This window comes from Corvus cornix, chromosome 18 (assembly GCF_000738735.6).
Source record: "Corvus cornix cornix isolate S_Up_H32 chromosome 18, ASM73873v5, whole genome shotgun sequence".
NCBI lineage: Eukaryota > Metazoa > Chordata > Aves > Passeriformes > Corvidae > Corvus > Corvus cornix.
In genome coordinates, this window is record NC_046347.1 from 11,478,165 (window position 1) to 11,501,306 (window position 23,142).

At 68.4% G+C, this 23,142-nt stretch overlaps 2 protein-coding genes across 2 annotated transcripts; both read right to left on the minus strand.

Moving 5' to 3' along the window:
* Positions 1-316: 316 nt before the first annotated feature.
* On the minus strand, positions 317-22,635 carry BAHCC1 (BAH domain and coiled-coil containing 1). Its single transcript, XM_039562586.1, is given in 51 exon segments — positions 317-834; positions 1,402-1,657; positions 1,969-2,485; positions 2,488-2,664; positions 2,667-2,892; positions 2,895-3,115; positions 3,556-3,650; positions 3,652-3,721; positions 3,803-3,925; positions 4,004-4,112; positions 4,204-4,279; positions 4,378-4,441; positions 4,444-4,487; positions 4,489-4,631; positions 4,703-4,810; positions 5,150-5,445; positions 5,448-5,471; positions 5,635-5,796; positions 6,192-6,396; positions 6,440-6,458; positions 6,501-6,614; positions 6,875-6,982; positions 7,124-7,146; positions 7,149-7,235; positions 7,237-7,263; positions 7,374-7,431; positions 7,433-7,556; positions 7,906-8,009; positions 8,083-8,282; positions 8,516-8,790; positions 8,876-8,951; positions 9,135-9,235; positions 9,518-9,629; positions 9,631-9,746; positions 10,121-10,273; positions 10,356-10,435; positions 10,437-10,558; positions 10,882-10,949; positions 10,952-10,993; positions 11,079-11,157; positions 11,159-11,194; positions 11,196-11,354; positions 11,357-11,569; positions 11,571-11,739; positions 11,741-12,412; positions 12,414-12,699; positions 13,001-13,123; positions 13,892-13,963; positions 13,966-14,070; positions 20,305-20,614; positions 22,507-22,635. Coding segments are annotated over 50 exon segments (7,221 nt in total). The 5' UTR covers positions 20,480-20,614; positions 22,507-22,635; the 3' UTR covers positions 317-627.
* Positions 19,489-20,296, minus strand: LOC120410940. Its single transcript, XM_039562059.1, has one exon. It carries the CDS (start codon positions 19,972-19,974, stop codon positions 19,519-19,521), a length of 456 nt encoding a protein of 151 aa, XP_039417993.1. The 5' UTR covers positions 19,975-20,296; the 3' UTR covers positions 19,489-19,518.
* Positions 22,636-23,142: the final 507 nt, after the last annotated feature.

Sequence of the window (23,142 nt, forward strand, 5' to 3'; positions counted from 1 at the left end):
TTTTTTTTTTTTTTTTTTTTTTTTAGTGTTTACACTGGAAAAGCCCCTGTACATATTTTCCAGGCAGCGGCGGCGGGACGGGCCAGCGTCCGCCGGCCCCGCGGGGTCCCCGTGGTCCCCCCGGGGTGTCCCCCCCGCGGTCACCCCGCTATTGCACTGGGGACGGCGGCGCTGGGCCCCCGCCCGGGCCGAGCCCCCCGCCCTGGCCCCTCTGTACAGCGCTCCCCGCTGTCCCCGTCCCCGGCTGGGGGACACAGTGCACTGAAACGACCCCACCCCCCCCCCTTCCCCGAGGATTATTATTATTTTTTTGTGATTTTTTTTTTCATCATTTTTTGTCTTTTTTTTTTTGTTTGTTTGTTTGTTTTCCTTTCTCGCTTTTCCATAAAACTTCCCGGAAGAAATACAATATTTACAGGCAAAATAAATAGAACAACACACCTGATTTCTGCTTCACCTGCTGGCAAACAGTCAGAGGTACTAGGGAAAGTTATGGCTTGTAGGGGAGCCCCCCCCGCGCCCCCCGATGTGCCCCCGTGTCCCCGCGCCACCCTTTGCATAAGAGCCGGGTGGGGTCAGCACAGGGCGGGCACCCCGGGGGTCAGCAGGGGCCGGGCACCCCGGGGGTCAGCACAGGATGGGCACCCCGTCGGCGGTCACCAGGCGGCCCGTGGTGGGGTCGTAGGTGCCCGCCAGGTAATAGAGGTCCTGGCGGTCCTGGCAGCGGCGGCCGCGCGTCAGCTGCTCGTAGTGCTCCCGGCCCACCACCTGGCACTTGTGCGAGATGGTCTGCACGTCGTTCTCGTCCTCGTGGCACGACTGGTACAGCGCGTTCTGCGGGGACAAGGCGCCGTCACTGCCGCTGCCTGGGCTGCCACGTGGCTACCTGCTGGGGGACATGGCTACCTGCTGGGAGACATGGCTACCTGGTGTGGGATATGGCTACCTGCTGGGGGACATGGCTACCTGCTGGGGGACATGGCTACCTGCTGTGGGACATGGCTACCTTCTGTGGGATATGGCTGCCTGCTGTGGGACATGGCCACCTGGCATGGTGCATGATGCCACCTACATGGCTACCTGAGGTAGGTAATGTGGCTACTTGACACTGTATGTGGCTACCTGATGTGGTGCATGGCCACGTGTGGCTACATGACATGGGACGTGGCTACCTGGCACGGTATGTGGCTACCTGACATGACACATGTGTACCAGACATGGTATATGGCTACTCGCCCTGGTACATGGCTACCTGATGTGGTGCGTGGCTCCCTGGCATGACATGATGTGTGGCTACCTGAGATGATGTGTGGCCACATGACATGGCACATGGCTACCTGACCTGGCACGTGGCTACCTGACCTGGCATGTGGCTACCTGCCCCCGGAGCCCTGCCCTCACCTTGCCATCACTCTGGCGCTTGCCCAGCTTGGTCTCCTCGGGGTGGTAGAACCACTTGACCTTGACCACCATGTTGCTGGCCCAGGACTCCCACATGCTCTCGATGCGGCCGATGTAGGGCAGGTTGGGCCGCCCGGCCGACAGGAACACGGCGCAGTCGCCCACGCGCAGCGTCTCCTTGCCCCGCACGATGGCCTTGTAGAACAGCTTCCGCGCCTTGCCCTTCATGCCGCGCCGCTGGGGAGAGGGACACGGGCTCAGGGCTGGCACGGGGACTCCCCAGCCTGGCATGGGGACAGCCCAGGGCGACACGGAGAGCAGTGCCAGGGCAGGGCTCAGAGCCGAGCAGCGCCCTGGCCGCAGGGGACACAGCGGTGCCACAGCACCTGAGCGTCCAAGGCTCTGCCCTGAGCACGGGGCACCCCACGTATCCCCACGCACCTGCACCAAGCTGGGCTTGCTCCTTCCCTCCCAAACCGTGCCGAGGTGGGTGCCCATGGTGGGCACTGCCCGCGCCAAGAGCCGGGTGCCGGCTGTGCCATGGCAGCTGCCCGTGGGGTTCCTTACCTGCGTGGGTTCCCCGACCACCTCCAGAGCTGGCGTGCGGGCAGGAAGGCGGAGATCTTTGGCCGGTTTTCCACCGAGGGCAGGCGCTGCCGCCGGGAGAACTCTTTGGCTTTGGCGAAGCTGAGGGGGTCCTTGCGCTTGAGCTTGGCCTTGGGGCCGGCGGCGGCCGCCTTGGACAGGAAGCAGCGCTGGGGCGCGGCGCCCTTGGGCCGCAGCGCGTCCGGCTGCGCCAGCAGCGCCGGCACCGGGTGCGACAGGCAGGTCTGGAGCAGCAGCGCCGAGTCCTCGTCCTCCGAGCTGTAGGAGGAATCCTCATTGTCCGAGGAGCAGAGGCTGGAGGTGGAGATGGAGCCGGAGCTGGACGAGGTGGAGGAGCCCGAGGAAGAGGAGGACACGGAGAGGCGCGTCATGAAGCGCGAGGGGACGTCGGCGCCGAGCCCACCCGCGTCCTCGTCCTCATCCATGTCCGAGTAGGAGCTGTGGCAGTCGCTGTCGCAGTTCAGGGCGAAGTCCCCGTGCCCGAGTACTTGCGCAGCGCCAGCCCCACGGGCAGCGGGTGTGCGGCCGCGCGGCCCCTGCGCTCCCGGCCGCCCAGGCCGGCGTGTCCGTAGCCGTGGCTGCCCAGCGGCCGCTCCAGCCTGGCCCCAAAGTCCTTCTCGGCCAACAGCAGCGCCTTGCACGTCTTGTTCTTGGGGACGTCACCCCTTCATGGTCCAGCTTGACCAGGAACTCGCTGCCCGCCGCCTTCCTGCGCCCGCTCCTGCCCACCTCGGCCTCCAGCCGCTCGGCTTTCTTGGAGCGCAGGAGCTTCTGGGCCGCCGGCAGCACCAGCCCAGCGCCGGCGCCGAAGGAGCCGTAGGAGCTGGCGATGCGGCCGAAGGAGTCGGCGCCAAAGGCGTTGCCGAAGACAGGGCAGCGAGGTGGTGGTGGTGGTGGTGCAGAGGGAACAGGGTCTCCTTGGCCCGCAGCTTCTTGGCACTGCCGTTGACCTGGAAGAGGTTCTGGAGCACGGCCGAGCCCTTGTTCGCCGCCTTCCGCTTGGTCTGCGCCACGGTGGCCCAGCTGAGCAGGGACCCTCCGCGCCGCCCGGCCGCGGCATCGCCCAGCGCCGGCCCCCGGCCCCCCGACAGCCCCTCCACGGCTTTGCCTGCAGAACACGGGGGTCAGGCGTCCGGAGGCCACAGGAGGAGGGAGGGAGGGATGATCTGGGGCTGATCTCCATCCCTCATCGTGCCACCCCTTCCTCCAACCCCAGCTCCTCACCCTTCTCTGCACCCCAATATTCCCAGCCCCCTTAACCCCATCTCTGCATCCCAGCACCCCTCCATACATCCCTGCCTCCTTCCATGAATCTGCTCCCCTGCCTACATCCCAGCACCTTTCCCCGCATCCCAACAGCCTTCCCCACAACCCAGCACTGTTCCCTGCATCCCAGCATCCTTCTCCCATCCCAAAATCTCCTTCTCGCATCCCAGCATCCTTCTCCCATCCCAAAAACTCCTCCTCGCATCCCAGTGCCTTTCCTCATCCCAACACCATTTCCCTCATCCCAGCCCAGCAGGGTATCCTGCTCCTTTCCCCCCATACCACTTTTCTCCTTGCCGGCCGCCTTCCTGCCGGAATTCCGGGGGGGCTGGGGGCCGTGGTCGGGCAGAGCGTGGGGGGCAGCGCCCCAGGGTGCCCACGTCGCCGCACGCCCGCTTCGCCCGCCGGCAGGAGCTGGACACCAGCAGGGCCGGGGAGGGCTCGGTGCCTGCAGGGAGCGGGGGGTCAGGGTGGCCCCGTGCTCCCCACACAGCGCCCCAAATCCCGTGATCCCACCCCGGCCCCTCACATTGGATCTTGAAGTCGGGGGGCAGCAGGCGGATGTTGGACACAGCGATGTGTCCCGTGTCCCCATCATCGAACTCCACCAGCACGGCCTCGGCATCCTCCTCCTCCTCGTCGCTGGAGGAGCCTGCGGCACAGGGGGCTGTTGGGATGGGCACGGATCCCCGGCACCGCCCACCCCACCGGCTGACCCCCCCCGCCTCACCTCGCACCACATTCCCCGGATAGAGGCACCGGGATTTCTGGCTCCAGTAGGCGCAGACGCGGGTGCCGGGCGGGAGGCTCCGGCGCGACTGCGGCCGGACATCGAGGACCTGCAGGAAGCACCGTGTCAGGGTCTGTGGGGTGCGGGACCCCCGCGCTGACCCCTCACCCTGGTCCCCAGCCCGACCTCCCCCCACTCACCGCCTCCTGCAGCAGCTGCTCCTGCGAGTAGATGCGCTGCCGGTTCCCCCGCTCACCCTCGATGATGATGCTGTAGCTGGGGAGTGGGCACAGAAGGGCTCAGCACCCACCTCAGTGCCCCCCCCAAATATCTGCGACCCCCCCCCAAATGTCTGGGAGCCCTGGAGCCCCCACTCACATGTCGGGGGCTGGATGGTGCGCACGCTGCCGGCGTAGAGCAGGCTGTCCTCCTTGGGATCAGGATGTGCAGCCCATCCCGCAGATCCTCCTTCTGGATGGCGCAGGCGTGGGGCACCCCCCGCGCGCCCCCCTGCCAGGCAGCCCCCCAGCTCCTCCTCCTCCTCCGAGAAGCTGCTGTTGTCGTCGAAGTCGAAGTCGTCCTCCACAGTGAAGCTCTCCAGGAGTTTGCTGACGGCCCGGCCCTTGCACTGCGGGAGGGGCTCGGGTGGGTGGGGCAAAGGGGGCCGTGCCGGGGTGGGGCAGTCCCCCCGGGTCTCACCTGTTTGGTGGCCACTTTGCTCTTGACCTTGGCCAGCTTCTTGCCCTTGCTCAGGATGGTCTTGGCGCTCCGGGGGGAGAGGGCCAGCGAGAGCGCCCCGTTCTTGCGCTGCAGGGGAAGGTCAGGGCCGGCCAATGACCCCTCTGTGTGACCCCAGCCCCCCCAGGGCTCACCGGTGCCTCCCACCACCCCGGTCCCTGCACTGGTGCTCCCTCAGCTCCCCCAGCACCCACAGCCTGTGCAAAAACGTGCCCCCATCCCTCCGCACCCCACAGTTCCATCAGTGCCCCACAACCGCTCCCAGAAACCTGCACCCCCATCTCACCAGAACCCTCCAACACGCCCAGCTCCTGCATGCCCTGGTCCCATCGGTGCCCCTAGCACATCCAGACCCCACACCTCCCTGCCCCCCAGCCCAGGGGTGCCCCCACCCCAGCCCCTGCTCACCCTGAGGGCCGCCTGCAGCCCTTTGCTCTTGCGGGTGCCCTTCTTGCCCCTCTCTCCCAGCCGAGCCCCCTCGTCCCGCGGCCCCAACAGCCGGGGGTCGGTGCCCCCAAAGAGGCTGCCGGGGCTCCCGGGGGCTGGGGCCGCCGGGGGCTGGGGCCTCAGGCTCTCCTTGGCCTTGGCTTTCAGCTTCTTCTTGCTGCCCTCGGGGCAGCCCCCCGCCTTCCGCCGGCCCGGCACCTTCTCCAGCTTCCCAGCTCCCCCCGGCTTCACCGGCCGCCGCTTGATCTTCACCTCCCCTCGGGGCTGCCCAGGCGGCAGGGACCTGGGGGGAACAGGGGTCAGGGCACCCCACGGGTGACAGGGCTCCGGGGACCCCAGGGAGGTCCAGGCTCAGAGCACCTCACGGTTGCCCACCCAGTCCCAGCACGGACCCCGGGGGTCCTCGCCCCTGTGCCCGCCGACATTCCCGGGGGGAATCCCATTACCTAGCAGCCCCTGCCTCTCCTTCTTCTTCTTGGCCTTCTCGTTGGCCTCCATCTTCACCACGGAGGATGGGGAGGGCCCCAGCACAGCCACCGGCCCTGCGGGCAATGACAGCCCCGGCTCCTCGTCCCCCTCCTCACTGTCCGTGTCCCCCTCAGGCTCGTCTGCGAGGGGAGGGGACACTGGTGAGGGACCCTGCACCCAGGGGTAGTCCCTGCACCCCCAGTGAAGGATGGGGTAAGCTGGGGCCATGTGTGACCCCCTGGCATGAGCCACCCCCCCACACCTGTCCTGGACACCCAGCATCCACTCCGCAGTCCCACGCTGGACTCAGCCCCCATCCCTGTGCTGAATCCTGCACCCCCAGCTTCGACCCTGAACCCCCAGTCCCACACCAGACCCCGGAACGCCAACCCTGACCTCACATCCCTGTCCCCATGCCAGATCCCACATCCCTGTCCTCAGCCCCACACCGCCTCCCAACCACATCCCCATCCTGACCCTGTCTCCCATCCTGGATCTCACCCCATCACTCCCACCCCAGACCCCTCACCCCCACCCCAATCCCGCACCCCATCCCTGTGCCCGCCTTGCCTCTGAAGTGGGGGGCTGCCGGGACCGGGGTCCTGCCCCTGGTACTTGGAGCCCTTGGAGCCCTTGGGCCGGTTCAGCTTCTTCTGGATGCGGGCGCCAGGGTTGGGGTCCCTCCGGCGGAAGGGGCTGAGCCCGGGGGGCAGCCCCTTGCCCTTCACCTTCTGCTTCAGCTGTGACACCCCATGAGTCACCACACAGGCCAGAGGACCCCACACTGGGGGAACTCGGGGGGCTTTGGGGACAAAACACACCCCCCAGACCCTGTGGGACTCACCGGGGAGCCCTGGAGGCTGCCGAAGGTCCCCCCGCCAGTTTGCTCCTCTTCTTCTGGGGCTCGGGGTCCCCCCGCAGCTCAGCACACAGCAGGGACAGGCTGGTCTTCACCGCCCTGGGGGGACACGGTGTGGGCACGGTGCCCGTGGGGCTGCTGGGGGGACCCTGCACCCCTCAGCCTCATCCTGCATCCCCCAGAAGGGCCCTGCACCACATCCCAGATGGATCCAGACCCCACGCTGGCTGGCTCCTGCACGCCCCAGCTGCCGGCTCCCTCTTCCCCCTCCCTCCCCTCTCTCACTAACGTCTTGTGACATAAAACCTGAAGATTAATTTTTTCCCCTGGGCCAAGGGGGAACACGCGGCACCGGTCACTCACTTGACCTTGCGGCTCTCGGCCCTGCCCAGGGCACTGGAGTGTTTTCCCGCTTCCTCGGCCGCCCCGGCCCACGCCGCGCCGGGCTCCGGGAGCTCTCGTCACGCCTGGAAAACGTGGGCACGGTCAGCAGAGCCCCCGCCGCCACACAAGGACAGGCCCAACTCATTGCACAGATGGCTGTCAGCGCTGCCCCTGTTCCCCAGGCTCAGGATGAGGACGGGGATGGGGATGGGGACGGGACGTACTCGTGGTCGTGGCGCCGCCTGCATGCCTCACCAGCTCCCGCTGCTTCTCCTTGTAGCGGCGCTGGAGCTCGGCCAGGCGCATCCGCACCTCCACCTCCTGCGTGTTCAGCTGCCTCCATGGCCGCCTTCAGCGGGCACACCTGGGGGGGCCGGGGAGGTTTGGGCACAGCTGGCAGCGCCAGCAGCCTCAACACCAGGGCTGAGACCTGCACAGCTCATCCCCGCTCCGCCCCCTCTGGGAGACACTCACGGCCTTGGTTTTGGGGGTCCACGTGTACTTGCGCCGGGGGACGCGGGCGCGGGCCGGGGGGACACGGGCAGGGGGCTGAGTGCGGGGGGCTGCCCTCCCGCCCCGCCGCCTCCACCAGCGACCAGGCGGCCGCCACCGTGGCCAGGTTCTGCAGGTTGAAGGCCAGCAGCTCCTCATCCTCACCTGTGGGGACGGCACGGGGTCAGCAAGGATGGACATCCCGGACCCCTGCGCTGGCTCTTGGGGGGCTGGGGGGCACAGGAGCAGACCCCCAGCTGCGAGGGCCATGGTGATGTGCCTCACCTGGCCACGGCCGACCCAGTGCCCATCCCACCACCCCAAGCATGGGGAGTGGGACCCCACAGCCACCCCATCACCCCACAGTGTCCCCACTGAACCCAGCACAGGGTCCCCCTCCACGCTCCCTCCCTCCCTCCGCGAGGCTGGGGATGTGCCAGGCTGTGCGGCCATCCCCGCTGGGCCTCCGGGATTCCCTGGGGAAGCCGAGCTGGGAGGGAATCCCGGCGCCTGCCTGGAGCCAGCGCTGGAGCCGAGCACTTGGCTGCGAGTGGGGCACGGCACGGGCACGGCACGGCACGGCACGCAGCCCCCCAGGACAAGGGGTACTGGAGGATCCTGGAAACACCAGGGGTGCCTGGGAGTCACCAGGGCATGCTGGGGACAATTGGGGGCACCGGGCGTCACCCACCTTCCCTGCCAGGTCACAGCGGCGCCGGCGCAGCTCCAGGTCGGCGAGTTCGCCTGAGCAGGGCGATGCCGGGATCCCTGAGGGGTGGGGGGCGGGCGAAGGGGGGGGCCGGGGGGGGGCTCCTCGGGTTCCTCTAGCGCCGGCAGCTCCCCCAGGTCGATGCCGGCGGCGATCAGCGCCTCCAGCCCGCCCGAGCAGGCCTGGTGCCCAGCGGGGACGTCCACCATCCTCCTCCTCGTCGCAGCTGCCCTCTGGCTCCGAGCCATCGCTGTCGCCTTCTTCCTCCTCCTCGTCCTCATCCTCCTCCTCTTCCTCCTCCTCCGCAGTGGGGGGCAGCGGGGAGCCCCCTCCCTCGGGCACGGGGTGCTGCTGCTCCGGCTGCTCCGGCGCTCCCTGAGCCCCTCCCGGTGCCCCCCGAAGGGCTCCTCGGTGCCGCCGCCGGCCGGCGCTGCGCCCCGCTCCCCGCAGAGCGGCCCCGGGGGAGCAGCAGGTGGTGCCGGTGCAGCAGCGTCCCGGGACCCTCGGCCGGGGGGTCCCGCGGGGGCCCGGCTCCCGCAGCGCCTCGGCCGTGGGGCTGAAGGTGCGGGACTGCTCGGGGCTCGGCGGGCGGGGAGCCGGCGTGCACGGGGTCGGGGTCCGCCGGCTCGGCCGAGTGCGCCGCGGGGTAGCCCATGGCGGCGGCGGGGTAGCCATACCCGGGGGGCAGGTCTGCGGGGAGCGGGCGGTGATCAGCGGGGACGCCCCGGTTTCCCCCCGCCCGCCCTCCTCCCGTGCCCCGTCCCCGCGGTCCTACCTGGCTCCAGCGGTTTGGGGTAGCCGGCGCGGGGGCTGCCCCTCGCCCCGCGCGTCCTCGCCGTCGCCGCCCTTTGCTGGGAGCGGGCAGGGGGCTGGCGGCCGGCGAGCGGGGGCCACGGCGGGGCTGGCGGCGGGGCTAGGCGGGTAAAGTGCAGGGGGCCGTGGGCAGGGTCACGGGGCCTTGGCCGGGTGCCGCAGGGCCGGCGAGTGGCAGCACGGGGACAGCTTGGGGGGCGCGGGGGCCGCCGAGGTCAGGCCCTTAGGCCGGGGGATTTAAGGCAACTGCTTTGTGGGAGGGTTTGAGGGCTTCTCGGGACCCCCTTCCTCCAGCTCCAGGGGCTGCTCCTCCGGCTTTCCGCTGCGGGGTACAACGGGCGTGACGCGTGTCAGTGCCCGCCCCACAGCCTGGTTCCTGCATCCCACATCTCAGCCCTGCACCCCACATCCCCATCCAGCCCCATGGTCCAGTCTGTGCCCCACCACCTGTCCCCAGGCCCCGAGTCCTTCCCCATATCTCCCACCCCAGTCCCATAACCCGCCCTCCACCCCAACCTCCATCCCACCCTGCATCCTCCAGCCAGCCCCACATCCCATCCCATCCCATCCCATCCCATCCCATCCCATCCCAGCCCCCTGGCACCTGGCCGTGCACCTGGCGCTGGATTCTCGAGGGCCTGGGCCGCCCGTTGCTGCTGCTGCTGCTGCTGCTGTTGCTGCTGCTGCTGCTGCTGCAGGGCATAGAGCTCCTGCTGCCCGCAGGAACTGCGACCGTGGGTACACGGGGAGCTGCCCCGTGTGCTGCAGGTGGGCACCGGGACCCCGGCCCGGGTACATGGGGGGCCACAGCGACGCCTGGTCCATCACGTCAGCTGCCGGCAGCAGGGGGATCAATCGGGCACCCTCTTCAGGGTCACCCCACAGACCTCAGCAGTGCCCAACCCCAGCCCTGCGACCCTGGCAGCACCCCCAGAGACCTCCATCTCCCACCCCTGAACCCCGAAAGCACCTGCAAGGACCCCACCCCCCCTCCCCTCCAGCCCCGAAAGTGCCCCAGAGACCCATCTCCCACTCCTGCATCCCCAAGCAGTACCCCCAGCGACCCCATCACCCATGAACGCCCAAAAGTGCCTCCAGTGACCCCCCATCTCCCAGGCTGCACCCCCAAGGACCCCCTCTCCTCTCTCTCAGCCCCCCCAGCCTCCAGGACCCCCATCCCAGCACAAGCCGGGTGTCTCAGGCTCACCCAGCGTGTGGGGGGTGCCATGGGTGGGGGGCTCCGTGGGGAGGATGACGAGCTGGGCAGGGGGTCCTGGGCGAGGGGGAACACCGGCTGCATGGCGCTGGGCATGAGGCAGGAAGGCAGGGGGCAGGTTCTGGTGCAGGGCGGGGTGCCCGATGGCCTGGTGGGGATGGGGGGTCTGGTCAGCACCCCATTGCTGGGGTTCAGCACCCACCCAACTTCCCCCAAAGCCGGCACTGACCATAGGAGTGTCCCCCCATCCAGATGGAGGGCTGCCGGGTGCGGGGCAGCCAGTGCGTGTGTGCAGGGTGGGCGTGGCAGCGGGTCCCCCCCGAGCTGCCCCGCCCGGCAGCGACGAGCCCCCCCCATCATCAGGTGGGGGGTCAGCTCCCCAGGACACCCCCCCGATGGGTGCATCCGGGCGAACTCCACCAGGTCCTTGTGTGTCCCTGCGGGAACAGGGGATACATAGAGTGGGGGGGCAGCAACTGGCACCGCCCACCCCTGCACCCCCAGGGACCCCATTCTCCCACCCCTGCACCCCCAGCAGCACCCCAGGACCGCAGCATCCTTCCCTGCACCCCTAAAAAGGACCCATCTCCCATCCCTGCATGACCAACACCCACAGGGACCCCGATCTCCCAAATGCACCCCCAACGCCATCCATTGGGATCCCATCTCCCATCCCTGCACCCCAAAAAGCACGTACAGTACATTTCTGCCCTTCACACCAGGGTCCCCCCTCTCCCCCAGCAGCACCCCATCACTCACTGGAGCAGGATGTCCCTCCCGGGCAGCCCCAGGCGCTCCTCGCACAGCGGCTCCCGCTCTCCTCCGCCTCCAGCTCCATCAGGTGCACGGGGCGCGCGGTGCCCGCTGCCACGGGGACACCACGGTGGCATCAGCATGGCACCGGCAGCCCCCCGCCACCCCGGTCCCCTCCCCAGCCCTTACCTTTCACTCCCGCAGCCGCCCGCTGCCGCCCGGTGCTGCCGGTGCCGCCGGTGGCCGTAGGGCTCGTGGCGGCCCAGCGTGTCCTTCTTGCCGCGCCACGGCCACCGCGATGCCCACGGGCGGCCTGCCGCACCTCGCCCTCGGTGCCGCCGGGGCCCAACGCCTCGTGCTCCCGGCCGCGGGCGCAGTCCGGCCGCTCCAGCTCCGGCTGACCCTTTCCCGATGGGAATTTGGCATCCTGGTGGGCGCAGCTGCCCTTGGCGCTGCCCAGCCCCACGAAGGGGGGCCCTTCTGCCCCCCCAGCAGTGCCCCGTTGCTGTACTTGAGCAGGTTCTTCATGGCCGACACCTCGTCAGGGGCGTTGGGCACCTCCTGTGCCCGCACCAGCCCCGCGCCGAAGGGGTCCAGGTAGGGCCCCCCCTTCCGCTCCTCCGCCACAGCCAGGGGGGGCCCCTGGCCCTGCACCCCCCAGGGGGGCAGGGGGTGCCCGCCGTACCCCCAGGGCACCCAACTCCAGGGGCTTGCGCTTGCCCTCGGCCGCCTCCGCCTCGGGGTGCTGCTGGTGCCGGATCCGGGCCACCTTCTGGGCCGGGAGGTCCTTGGGGGGCCCTTCTCTAAAGTGCAGCAGGAGGGGCCGACGCGGACGCCCAGGGGGTCGGGCCGGGGGGGCGCGAGGGAGCAGTCAGGGGCCGGCGGCACCTCGAAGTAGCCCTTCTCCAGACCCGCCTTTGGGCGCCGGGCACCGGCCCGAGAAGGGGGTCCTTCGGCTGCGCCCCCCCCCAGTACTCCAGCCCCTTCAGCCGTGTACCCGGAGCCCCCCACTCCAGCCGCCGCTCCGCCGGCCCCTCGGCCTTCAGCGGGTGGTGGTAGGGGGCACCGTAGGGCTCAGTGCCCGCCTCGGAGTGCCGCTCCTTGCCGTCCCCGCGCTCCATCCCGCCGGACTCCGCCTGGAAGGAGCGGCTCTTGTCCGTCGGGGGCCCCACCGAGGGCACCAGCGTAGCCCCGCTGAGCTTCAGCTCGCGGGCGGGGGGCTCGGGCAGCGGGCACAGCACCTCGGGGCCGGCGTGGAGCGGGAGGCAGGGGAAGGAGCCGGCGGCGGGCACGGCGTAGGACACGGCGTGGTGCAGCATCTGCCGCCGCTCCACCGCCTCGCCGTAGGGCTGGGGGGCCTCGGGGACCCCCGGCTCCCGCTCCTTGGGGGCGCAGCGGGCGGCGCGGGGCAGGGCGCTCCCGGCACAGCTGGGCAGCGCGGCGCGGGCACCGTCCCCGTCCAGCCCCTTGGCCCCCAGCAGGCACGAGGCCAGGGGCTTGGGGCGCCCGTCGCCGGACCCCCGCGGCGGCACCCCCCTCCTTGCAGTGCCCCTCGGGCGGCACCGGCAGCACCGCCTTGTGCCGCTCCTTCGGGTCCTCCTCGGGCAGCCGCTCCTTGGGGTCCCCCTTGCCCCCCTTCTCCTTGCCCGCCAGGAAGCGCTCGTAGTCCTTGGGGGTCTTGGGGAGGGGGCCGGCGTCCCGCTCCCGGCTGCAGGAGCCGGCGGGGGGCCCGGGGGCGGCGCGGGCGATGCCGGGGAAGCCGTGGCTGGCAGGGAGCAGGGGGGGCTGCGCCGGAAGGTTCCGCAGGTAGAAGTTATCTGGAGGGGAGGGCGATGGGTGAGACCCCCGCGCACCCCCCACCCAACCGGCGGCCGCAGCAGTGAGGGGAGGAGCGGGAGGAAGGGTCGGGCTCGTTAGGTCCGTGTCCCACCCAAACAACGGCCCCATTAGCGCCTGCCACAACACAGTGAACAGCAGGAGCGGGGCCGGGACCGGCACCCACCACCCCACCCGCTGCTCCGGTACCACCTGCTCCGGCACCCAGCCCCCCACCCCTGCCCGGCTGGGGACACGCACCCCCGTGCGGGTCCCTGGTGGCCCCGGTACCCCGGTACCTGCCTTTCTGGCTCTCGTAGAAACGGTGCTGGCCATAGAGCACGTTGCCATTGCCGTGGTGGTCCAGGTGGCCCATGGGCAGGAAGGTGGAGGCCAAGCTCCCGGAGAAGCGGGGGTACCCCGGGGCTGGGGACACCGAGTCAGCGGGGCTGGGGTGGCACCTGCCCCCGGCACCCCAACCTGCACCGCTCCAGCTGGGAATTCTCTGCAGAGCCTGCGATCCCCTCCAGGCTGAGACCCCTCCCACCCTCTGGGAGCCGGGGGGGAAAGGACTGAGACCCCCCCCCAAACTCGTGTCAGCAGTGGCCGTACTTGGCTCGGCTCGGCACGGCTCGGGCGGGCTGTCCATCAGCCGCGTGCACTGCCCGTCCCCGTCCCCCCGTGCCCCCCCGGAACGCCGGGAGCCAGCTGGCAGCCGGTCAAACTACCAGCCGGGCCGGCTGCCAGGGCCCCGCGCCAGCACCGCCGCCCCGCTCCCGCTCCTCCGGCGGGACGGAGACGCCAGCACATGGGGGGGCATAGGGACTCGGTTTAACCAGGGCTGCCGCGGGGGGGGGGGGTCCCCACACTGTCACCTGCCCCAACACGGGCATCCCTGTCCAGGTTCATCATCACCAGTGACAGGAGGTGGCCCAGCCTCAGGCCGGCAGGAGCCTCTCCGGCCACCCTGAACCCCAGTAGTGGGGTCTGAGCCTGGTCCCCGTGGATGCCCAAGGGTTTTGGGGCATGATGGTGGCCGTACCCACCCCCATCACCCAGCAGCCACTGACCCAGCGGGTCTGGATCCCGTGCATGTGGGCACTGGTAGGACGTGACCACTGGCACTGGGCAGAGCCATGACTGCCTCCAGCCACCCTGGACCCACAGCCCATCCCCACCCCGGTGCCCACTCACCTTCGTGGGAGTGGGAGAACCAGATCTGGGAGGTGCCGGAGTGGGGCCCACAGAAGGCCGGTTCTGGGGGGAGGCGGCGGGGCCGGCAGGGTGGCTGGGCCCCCCCGAGCCCAGGCTGCCACTCAGGAAGCCCCCCATGAAGGAGGAGGGGGGGGCACTCCCCATCAGGCTGCTGCCGGCCTGCAGGGAGAGGGCACAGTCAGGGGTGCAGCCCCTGGGCACACACAGCCCTCGTGCACACACAGCGCTCGTGCCACGTGTCCCTCGTGTGACTGTGTCCCTTGTGCACACACAGCCCCTGGGCGCACACAGCCCTCGTGCTCACACCCCTCGCGTTACCACGTCCCTCACGTCACCCTGTCCCTCGTGCACATCCCCTGTGAGCACCCGCGTCCCCTGTGCGGTCACACCCCTCGTGCACGCACGTCCCTCACACCCCCAGCCCCACGGGGCTCAGATGTGCTCCAGAGTGTGCGAGGCACAGCAGAGCCGTGCAAGGGGCACCAGAGCCCTGCCCTGTGCGTGTCCTAAGCACGCACACGTGTGCCAGCACACGGGAGGCTTTGCACATGCGTGTGGCTCCCCACGCTGCTGCTCCCCCGAGGGGACACCGGCTGCTCCCAGTGCCAGGACAATCCCAAGATCCAGGGACGTGGGCTGTGCCGTGCCATGTTTGTGTGTGTGTGCACATGTGTGTGAGTGCAAGGAGGGGGGACAGCCCTGACCCCGACCCTGACCCTGCTGCCTCCCGCGCAGCCCGGGGGGGCCCCCAGCACCCTTGGGGAGGCCCATGGCCGGTGCTCCCCATCCCGCCCCCCATCCCGGCCAAGCTGTGAGATCATGGTGGAAACTTTGGAGCTGGTGGCCAGCGGCTGGGCGGGGGGAGCCGGAATGGGGGGAGCCGGATGGGGGGAGCCGGATGGGGGAGCTGGGATGGGGGAGCAGCTGCCCCTCACCGTGTGGCCCCGCTCCCCATTTCCGTGTGTGCCGGAGCGGCCGTGGCACGGCTCGGCACGGCTCAGCACAGCTCGGCACGCGTGGCGTGGTGTGGAGCGCGGGCTGGCTGCCCGCCCGGCCGGGGCAGGAAGCGATGCTGCTCTCTAAGCCGGCCCACGCTCCCCGGCTAATCCCACCGGGATGCCTCTGGGATGAGTGTCGGGATGTGGTTTCAGGCAGCTTCACTCCTTCCTCCGTGGCGAGGCCGAGGCGGGCAGGGCCGCGTGGGCCGGGGGCACGGCCGCATCCCACCCGCAGCTCTGGGAACCGGACATGCACCGGGATGGGTGGGCACATCCCGCTGTGCCAACGCGTCCCGGGGGATCCCTGCTCAGCCCTGCCCGTGGCAAACCCACCCCGTGCACCACAGCCCCGGCCGTGCCGGGGGACCCCGCGCAGGCGTGGAGCCGGCAGCGTGCCGGGCGGCTGTGCCGGGCGGGAAGCCGAGGTTTCCAGAATGAGACTTTTCTGGAAGCTGTGAAACGGGCTGGAAAAAAATAACCCCTCACCCCGCCCGATGGCGGCGGGGCCGGAGTGTCCCGGGGGGGGCCGTGGGGCCGCCGCTCCCCACCGCCCACCCGCTGACTCACGGGTCCCCCGGTGCGCGCTGGGCCCGTGGCCGGCACTGCCGATCCCCGTTCCCACTCGCCACGGCCCCCTGCATGCTCATGCTCTGCCACGCGCAGCACTGAGCAGGGGCACGGAGCAGCCCCCTGGTTCTGCCCCGCCAGCCACGGTGATGGCGAGGACACGACAGGGACGGGTCACTGAGGACGTGCACAGCTCGTGTCACTGATAAGCCACCAGTGTCGGAGCAGCCCGTGCTGCCAGTCCCGGAGACCGGGCACAACTCGTGCCACCGATGAGCCGGCAGCGCCGGCGGAGCCCCGCGCCAGGACGGGCACAGCACCGTGGGGCCGGCTGCCAGCACGGGACAGATGGGCTGCGGGGTCCCAGCCCGGCCCCCCCCGCCGCCCCCCGGCAGCGTCACCCTGGGAATTCCCTGGCTGGGCTCCCCGAGGCCGGTGCCGTGACTCAGCCCCGCCGGCATCGCTCCGGCTCCGGCGCGAAATTTCCCTTGGCCCCGAATCTGCAGAGGGTCACACGTGTGACAAGTGTGCCAGGTCTCAGCATAGCCACACTGACAGCGCCGAGGGGGGTGGGGGGCACCGGGGGGACTCAGGAGGGGGCAACAAGAGGTGTTCCCTTCCCTCCAGCTGCTCCTCGCCCCCACTCCAAGTGCAGCACAGATGGGAATGTGTTGGGAAAGCAGAAAGTTTCAGGGCCAGCGTGTGGAGGGGGGGCCGTGGTCCTGGGAGGGTTCAGCCCACGGCTCCTCTGGGATCCCCAAGGCGGTGACAGACCCAGGGCTGTGCGGTGGCGGGGGGGACGTGCGCAGGGTTGGGTTTCTCCCTCGGCTATTTTGGGGCTGGAACATTCCTAATGGAGCTGGGGCCGCGGGCGGAGGGCTGGGAGCTGGCAGGGACCCTGGCAGCGGCAACCTGGGCCCCCCCAAATCGGGCAGGGGGTGGTGGGCAGCCCCCATCCCCCCCCCCCCCACGTGCTTCACAACCCACACGGCCCCTTTAAAAATTTGGCATACAGGGAATAAATGGGCTCTGGCTCCCTCGGTGCTGTAACTCCAACTGAATCCATATTGTTACGGCACTACATGAACGCTGCAGTGGTGAAACACTGCTGGAATGTGCCCGACAGGGCCAGGAGGGCCATCCCAGTGTTATCCAACGGGTTATCCCCTCCGGAATGCCACCGGCAGCTGCACTGGCCACAGCCACTGCACACTCAGTGCTTGCACACTCACTGAGGCTCACGAGGGTGATGCACACAGCTGGAAAACACTGCTGGCACAGCTGGGAAAAGCTGCTGGCACGGCTGGCACACGCGTGTGCTCAGTGCATGCTCCCTGCACGTGTGACTTTCACACCCAGAGCATGATTTGCACACCCAGAGCACAACCTGACACACACGTGCCTTGCCAGACCATTTCTGGAGCACAGGGACCAGGGAGGGTCCGGTCCTGGGGGTCCTGATGTCCCACCCCAATCCTGATGTCACATGGATGCCATGCACAGGGACCCTTCCCAGGAACCCCCCAAAATGTGGGCCTGTGGGCACCCTGTGCAGCTCCTGTGAATGTCACACACGTGGGTCCTGGTGGGGGGAGGACTCGTCTACCCCGCTTCCCCCAGGGCTGGGGGACCCCAGCACCCAGCAGGGTCAGACCCTGCCCTGGGGTGATGCTGTGGGGCAGTCAGGGCACAGGCAGGGCTGGGGGTCCTGAGGAGCCAGGGCTACGCAGAGTGGCCCCCAAATTCTCCGTGGAGCCCATCCACTCCCCATTGTTCCCCGGGCAGCGTCAGGGGCTGGTGGCAGCTGCCTGTCCCCCAGAGCCCGGCACGTGGCAACATCTCCGCCTAGATCCAGCTCATGACTAAGGAACAGTGGAACCACTCGGGGATGACTCTGTGAGAGCCGGGGTAATTCCGCAGGATCCAGGGTTCTGCACATCCCGCTGCTCCCACCGGCCACGTGCAGCCCCCGGCGCCTTGTGGCTACCAAGGAGCAGCCCAGTTAATCTCCAAATCTGGTTTAACTTTGACACTTACTTTTGGCAATGCACCGCATGGGGGGTGGGGGGAGCAGGGAGCCCCTGCACCGGAGCCGTGCTGGAGCCGTGCTGCGGCCTCCAGCCCCTCGTCAGATCCCGTCTCCAGGGAAGCAGTGATGTGGAGCGGCTGCAGCGCTGGCACCCGGCCCTGTGTCACCACCCAGCCAGGGGCACCATCCCCACCTGCCTCCCACCATCACCACCCAAATCCCCCCTCAAAACCATGCCAGGACCCGCACAGCACCCAGCCTGCGGCATAATCCAGGGAGGGGACAGGTGCGGGAGCACATCCAGCTGCCGACTCACTGCCTCTGGGATACACCCTGGGATGCACCGGGATGTGCACCGGGACCTGCACTGTCATGGCCAGGCTGCGTGCCAGCACCAGGACGCACACCGGCATTGCCAAGGCCAGGCTGCAGGTCAGCACTGGGATGCACACTGGGATTCACACTGGGATGCACACTGGGATGCACACCCCCACGGGCAGGCTGCACACCCGCACTGGGATGCACATGCACACCCCCCTGGTCAAGCCACACACCGGCACGGCCACGCTGCTCCCGGCCGAGAGCTCGGCCATGGTGACAATCAGCCCGGCGCAGTCACAACTCTCCACTAGTCCACAAAAATATCCGAAGGGCAAAAATTGCAGCCAGGCCCCAGCGTGGCTCAGCCGGGCCTCTGCCAGAGCTTCCCACCCCTGCTTGTGGCAGAGGCACTGGGACCCCCGGCCCTGCTCAGCACGGGGTGTGCTGTGGCAGTGGGACCCACTACAATTGGGGTGCAGAGGCTGCACCCAACCTGGGTGGGCTCTGGTGGCTCCTGGGGTCTCCATCCTCCCCTCCCTGGGCACTGCCATCACCCACCCGGTGCCGGTGCCAAACCCGACGCCATCCGGAGCGTTCGGTTCCAACAACGTGCGGCCCTGAGTTACGGCTTTAATAAAATCAAGGAAAACAGTTTTATCTCCCATTCCCAGGGCGGCCGCCGGGCCCGGCAAAGGCTCCTGGGAGGTGTAGTCCGGCCCCACGCCGGGAGCCATTTGGGGGAGCGCGGCCGGAGCCCCCCCAGCCCCGCCGTGCCCCCCCGGGTGCCGCGTGCCGCACCGGCATCGCCCCGCCACGGCCAACCGCGGGCTGGCTCCGTGCGCTGGGTGGGGTAATTATCAATCATCGGCGGTAATTACCGCGCCACGCTGCCACGGCTGCCGGCACCGCGGCCGGGCCGTGCCGGGGGGACACGGGGTGCTGGGGATGGGGACCCCCGTCCCACCGGCACCGTGCCGGCCACTCAATGCTCCGGTTTATCCGCCCCAGCAGCGTTCCGGCCGCGCGGAGCCTCGGAGCGCAGCTCGCTGGGAAGCGCTCCGGCTGCGCCGGCCCTGCCAAAGCCGGAATATTTTTAGCTCGTTCTGTTGTTGGGTTTGGCTTCTCTGTTTTTTTTTTTTTTCAATTTTTTTTTTTTTCGGCGCGTTTCTGCCGGGGTATTTTTAGCCGGATCCATGTTATTTTAACAACCTCCGGTGCGTTCGGGCTCCCATGTGTCGCCCAGGCCCCGGCGGGTGTGAGGGTCCTGCACGGAGACGCCGCCGCGGCGGGAAGCCGGAGGGAAGCCAGCAGCACCCCGGCGTCCCTCCGGGATCCCCCGCGCGGTCACCGCGAGCCGGAGAGCGGCCGAGCCCCTACCCGTATCCCCCATCCCGGGGCCCGGCTCCAAGCCCCCGTCCGCACTCCTCACCCAACAAAGCTGGGGGAAGCCAGGGTGGCCCCCCGAGCCCGGCGGTGGTCCCGGCAGCGGGGGCCGCCGGCACAAAGCGAAACCGCCCCGGCCGCGGGCCCGATCCGGCGCCGCCTCCCCGGCACCCCCCGGTGCCCCCGCTTTCCACCTCCTTCCAAGAGCCCCCACGGCTGCCACCCCCCCGCGCCGGCCCGGCCGTGCCCCCCGCCCTAATCCACGCACTAATTGTAATCCATTAAAGCAGATATAATTTTATTAGTATTCACAGCTCATCAAGGCGGCGACAATAACCGGCGCTGCCGCCGTGCCGCGGCCAGACAACCGCCTGCGCCGGCGGGAAGCGAGGGGCCCCGGGGCTGCGCCGCGCCGAGCCGGCACACGGCTCCCGCTCCGGCCCTGCTCCCGCTCCGGCCCCATCCCGGAGCTCAGCAGCGGCAGGGTGCTCCCCGCCGGCTGCGCCCTCAAAGCCCCCGCGCAGCGAACCCCGGTTTAGGCGCTGTGCACCCCGGTTCAGCCGTGCCCGGCTGCAGCCGAGCACATGCCGCAGACAAAGCCGCGCGGGCAGCTCGCCGCGGACGCCGGATCCGGTGACCCCGCGCCGGTGCTGGTTGGCCGTGCCGAGCTCGGCCGTGTGCCGCGCTTTGTCCAGCTCCGGCAGCTGCCGCGGCGAACACGCGCCGCGAACCCCTTCGCACCCTGACACTTCGGCGCCGAACATCGAGCCCGGGCTCGGTGACCTTCCACCGCCGCCCCACGGCCCCGCGCATAACGGCCTCCTTGTTCACCCCGAACGCGCCTCCTTGTCCCGGCACCGGGATCTCGCCGGCGGAGCCCGGGGTCACGCTCCTCCCGCGCCGGCGGAGCGGCCGGGTGGGGGGATGTCCCCCGTGTGTGCGAGTCCTTACCCCAAAACCACCGGACGCGGGTGACAGCGAGGTCAGCACAAAGGGAGGCCGAGCTCCCGGGGCCGTGCCGAGCTCCCGGGGCCGCGCCGAGCCTCCCAACCCCTCCCGGCCCCCCACACCGCGGCCGCCCCGACCCCTCTGACCTGTGTGCGTGGCCATGGAGATGGGCGCCGGGAAGTACTTGGTGGGCTGGAAGTGTCCGGGGGGCTGCACGGCCCCGTGTGCCGACCCCGCCACGCGCCCCGTGCCGTGCCGGTGGCCCAGGCTGCCCCGCTCCGACAGCAGCCGCGGCGGGGGCGCGAAGTCACGGCCGTCCATGCCGGGGGCACCCACCCGCGGGGGGCTCGGCGGGACCCCGACACGGCTCGTGGGCGATGCTCAGCGCCGCGCCGGGCCGGCTCGGCGGGCGTCGTGCCGCGCTCCGCGCCGGGGCTGTCGGCTCATCCTCCGCTCCTGGCACAGGGAGAGAAAGGAGAGAGTGAGAGCACAACCGGGGTGGGGGTACGGCCATTCCTGCACCCCAGAGCCCCGCGCCCCAGCACGCCGCTCCCCGTTTCCCCGGTACAACAGCCCCCTTTCTCTGCGGTTCGCAGGGCCCCGGGTTCCCTGGTACCCGCGGCGCACGGTCCCTGTTGCCTGCCATCCCCGGAACACGGCCCCCCCTTCCCCCAGTTACTCCCAGTTCATGATCCCCAGTTTCCGCAGCGCACAGCCCCCTCCACTCCATGTTCCCGGTGCTCCCGGAGGGCAGCCCCCCCTTTATCCAGTACTCCCGCTTCTCAATCCCTGTTGCCCGGAGCCCGGGCACGGCTGTCCCCGCTCCCGGGGCCCGGTTCCCGCGGCTCCGACCCTTTCTGGCCGCTGCTCGGGTTCCGGTTTCCCGGCGCTCGCTTCTTTTATCTCTCCCGGTTCACCAACCGTATCTCCCTGGGGCTCGGCCCCGCTCGCCCTTGCTTTCCCCGCTTCCCGTTGTCTCCCCGGTGCTCGGCGCCTCCCTCGCCGCGGTTCCCCGGTTTCCTTCCTTCCCCACCCCGGTTCCTCGGTGTTTCCCCGTCTTCCCTCCAGCCCGGTTCCCCCGGCCCCGCTTGCCCGATATTTCCCGCTGTCCTGACCCTCCTCGCCCCGGTTCCCTGGTCCGTCCCCGCGCCCTGCCCCGGTTTCCCCGGATTTGCCCGGTCTCCCGGCCGCGGTTCCCGGTCTCTGCCGGTGCCCGGCCGCGGCTCCCGCCCGCCGGGTCATTGTTCTGGCAGCGCCGGGGCCGGGGGGCCCAATCCGGCGGGGGGAGCCGGGCACGGGCCGGGCGGTGGCGAACAAAGGGGCGCGGGGCGGCGAGCGCGGCCGGGGGGCGCGAGGGGCCCGGCCGGGGCCGCGGGGACCGGGGGGAACGCCGGGGCGAGCCCCGGGGGGAGAAACACGGGCCGGGAACAAAACATGTGTATTTCCTTAAATAAAGCTGAGGCAAATATGCGAAAGAGGTTGGTTTGGTTTGGGATTTTTTTTTTTAAATTGAGATTAAAAAAACAAGTGTAAAGCGAAAAAATTAATGGGAAATAATTGAAAGGGAAAAATATTTAAAGCAAAAAATTTAAGGCAGAAAGGGCTCGATGCGAAAATGTTTGAAGGCGCACTGTTTAGTGAAGCAGCGTTTGATGAGCAAATGATTTAATGAACAAATGTTTTCACGCACAAAATTTTAATGAACAAAATTTTAAGGCGAAGCGTTTTAAAGCGACGGGTTTTCAGGGAAACATGTTTTAATATAAAGAGATGAAAGGGAAAAAATGTTTTAATTGGAAAAGATGAAGGGGAAAATATTTTGGTGGGAAGAGATACAGGGGAAAATATTTTGGGGGAAAAAAGATGAAGAGAAAAAATATTTTTGTAGGAAAAAGACGAACGTAGAAAATATTTTGATGCCGGAAAGATGCAAAGAAATATTAAGGTGCAAACAAATAAAGCGAAAAAATAAATTATAAGGTAAAAATGAAAAAAAAAAATAAAAAAGAAATTTGCAAAAAATAAATTGAAAAAAATTACAAAATGCTAAATAATTAACGCCCAAGAATTAAAAATGTAATAAATCCAAGTAGGCAAAGCAAAAAAAACCCCATAATGCCCAAAACACAAATAAAAATAATGCCCTAAACGCAATTAAAAAAAAAAATTAACGCCCAAAAAACCAAAATAAATAACGCCAAAAAAATTGTTAAGGCGTAAAAAAAAAAAAACAAAACAACAAAAAACACAACAAACAATAACCCCGGAGCGCCCGAAATTAAAATAACCCCCAAACAACAACAACAACAACAACAAAAAAAACCCACCCGCGGATCGCAGTTACTTACCGGAGGGGCGTTCCGCGCGCGGGGCGAGTGCGGTCCCGTGGCGGGGGTGGCGCAGCGTGCTCCTGCCGGTGCCCGTGCACTGCCCATGCACCGGCTGCTCCTGCAGCAAAGGGAACCGGGGGGTGTGTGGTTGGGGGGGTGGGGGGGGGAGGGAAGGGGGGGTGGGAAAAGGCGGGGGGGTGGGGGGACCCCGCCGCGCCTCCCGCTCACGCCGCGCGTTCTCCGCCGGGGCGGGCGCGCCCCCGCATGCTAATGAGCGCGTGCCCCGCGCGCCGCGCCCCCTCGCTGATTGGCCGCCGCGCGGCGCTCGCGCCCCGCCGGCCATTGATCCCCCCCCCGCGCCCCCCCCCCGGCTCCATTCTTCCTCCGGCGCGCGCGCCGCGCGTCAAGCGAGCGGCGCTCCCGATTGGCTGGCGGGCCGCCCAGCGCTCCTGCCAATCAGCGCGCGGCGAGCCGCGCGGAACGGCGGCGCCTAATTCAAGCCCGGCGGATGAATGGGGAGGAGGGAGCGGCGCGCAGGCGCGGTGCGCGCGCGGGGCGGGGGGTGGGGGAATCGCATTGCCGCGCGCCCCCGCCGCAGCGCGCGGGCCCCCCCCCCGCGCCCTGATTGGCTGGCGCCGCGCCAGCGCGCTGTCA

Excerpts from the sequence above, each read along its gene's own strand:
- LOC120410940 (XM_039562059.1), bottom strand. The coding sequence starts at position 19,974 with ATGTTCGGCGCCGAAGTGTCAGGGTGCGAAGGGGTTCGCGGCGCGTGT.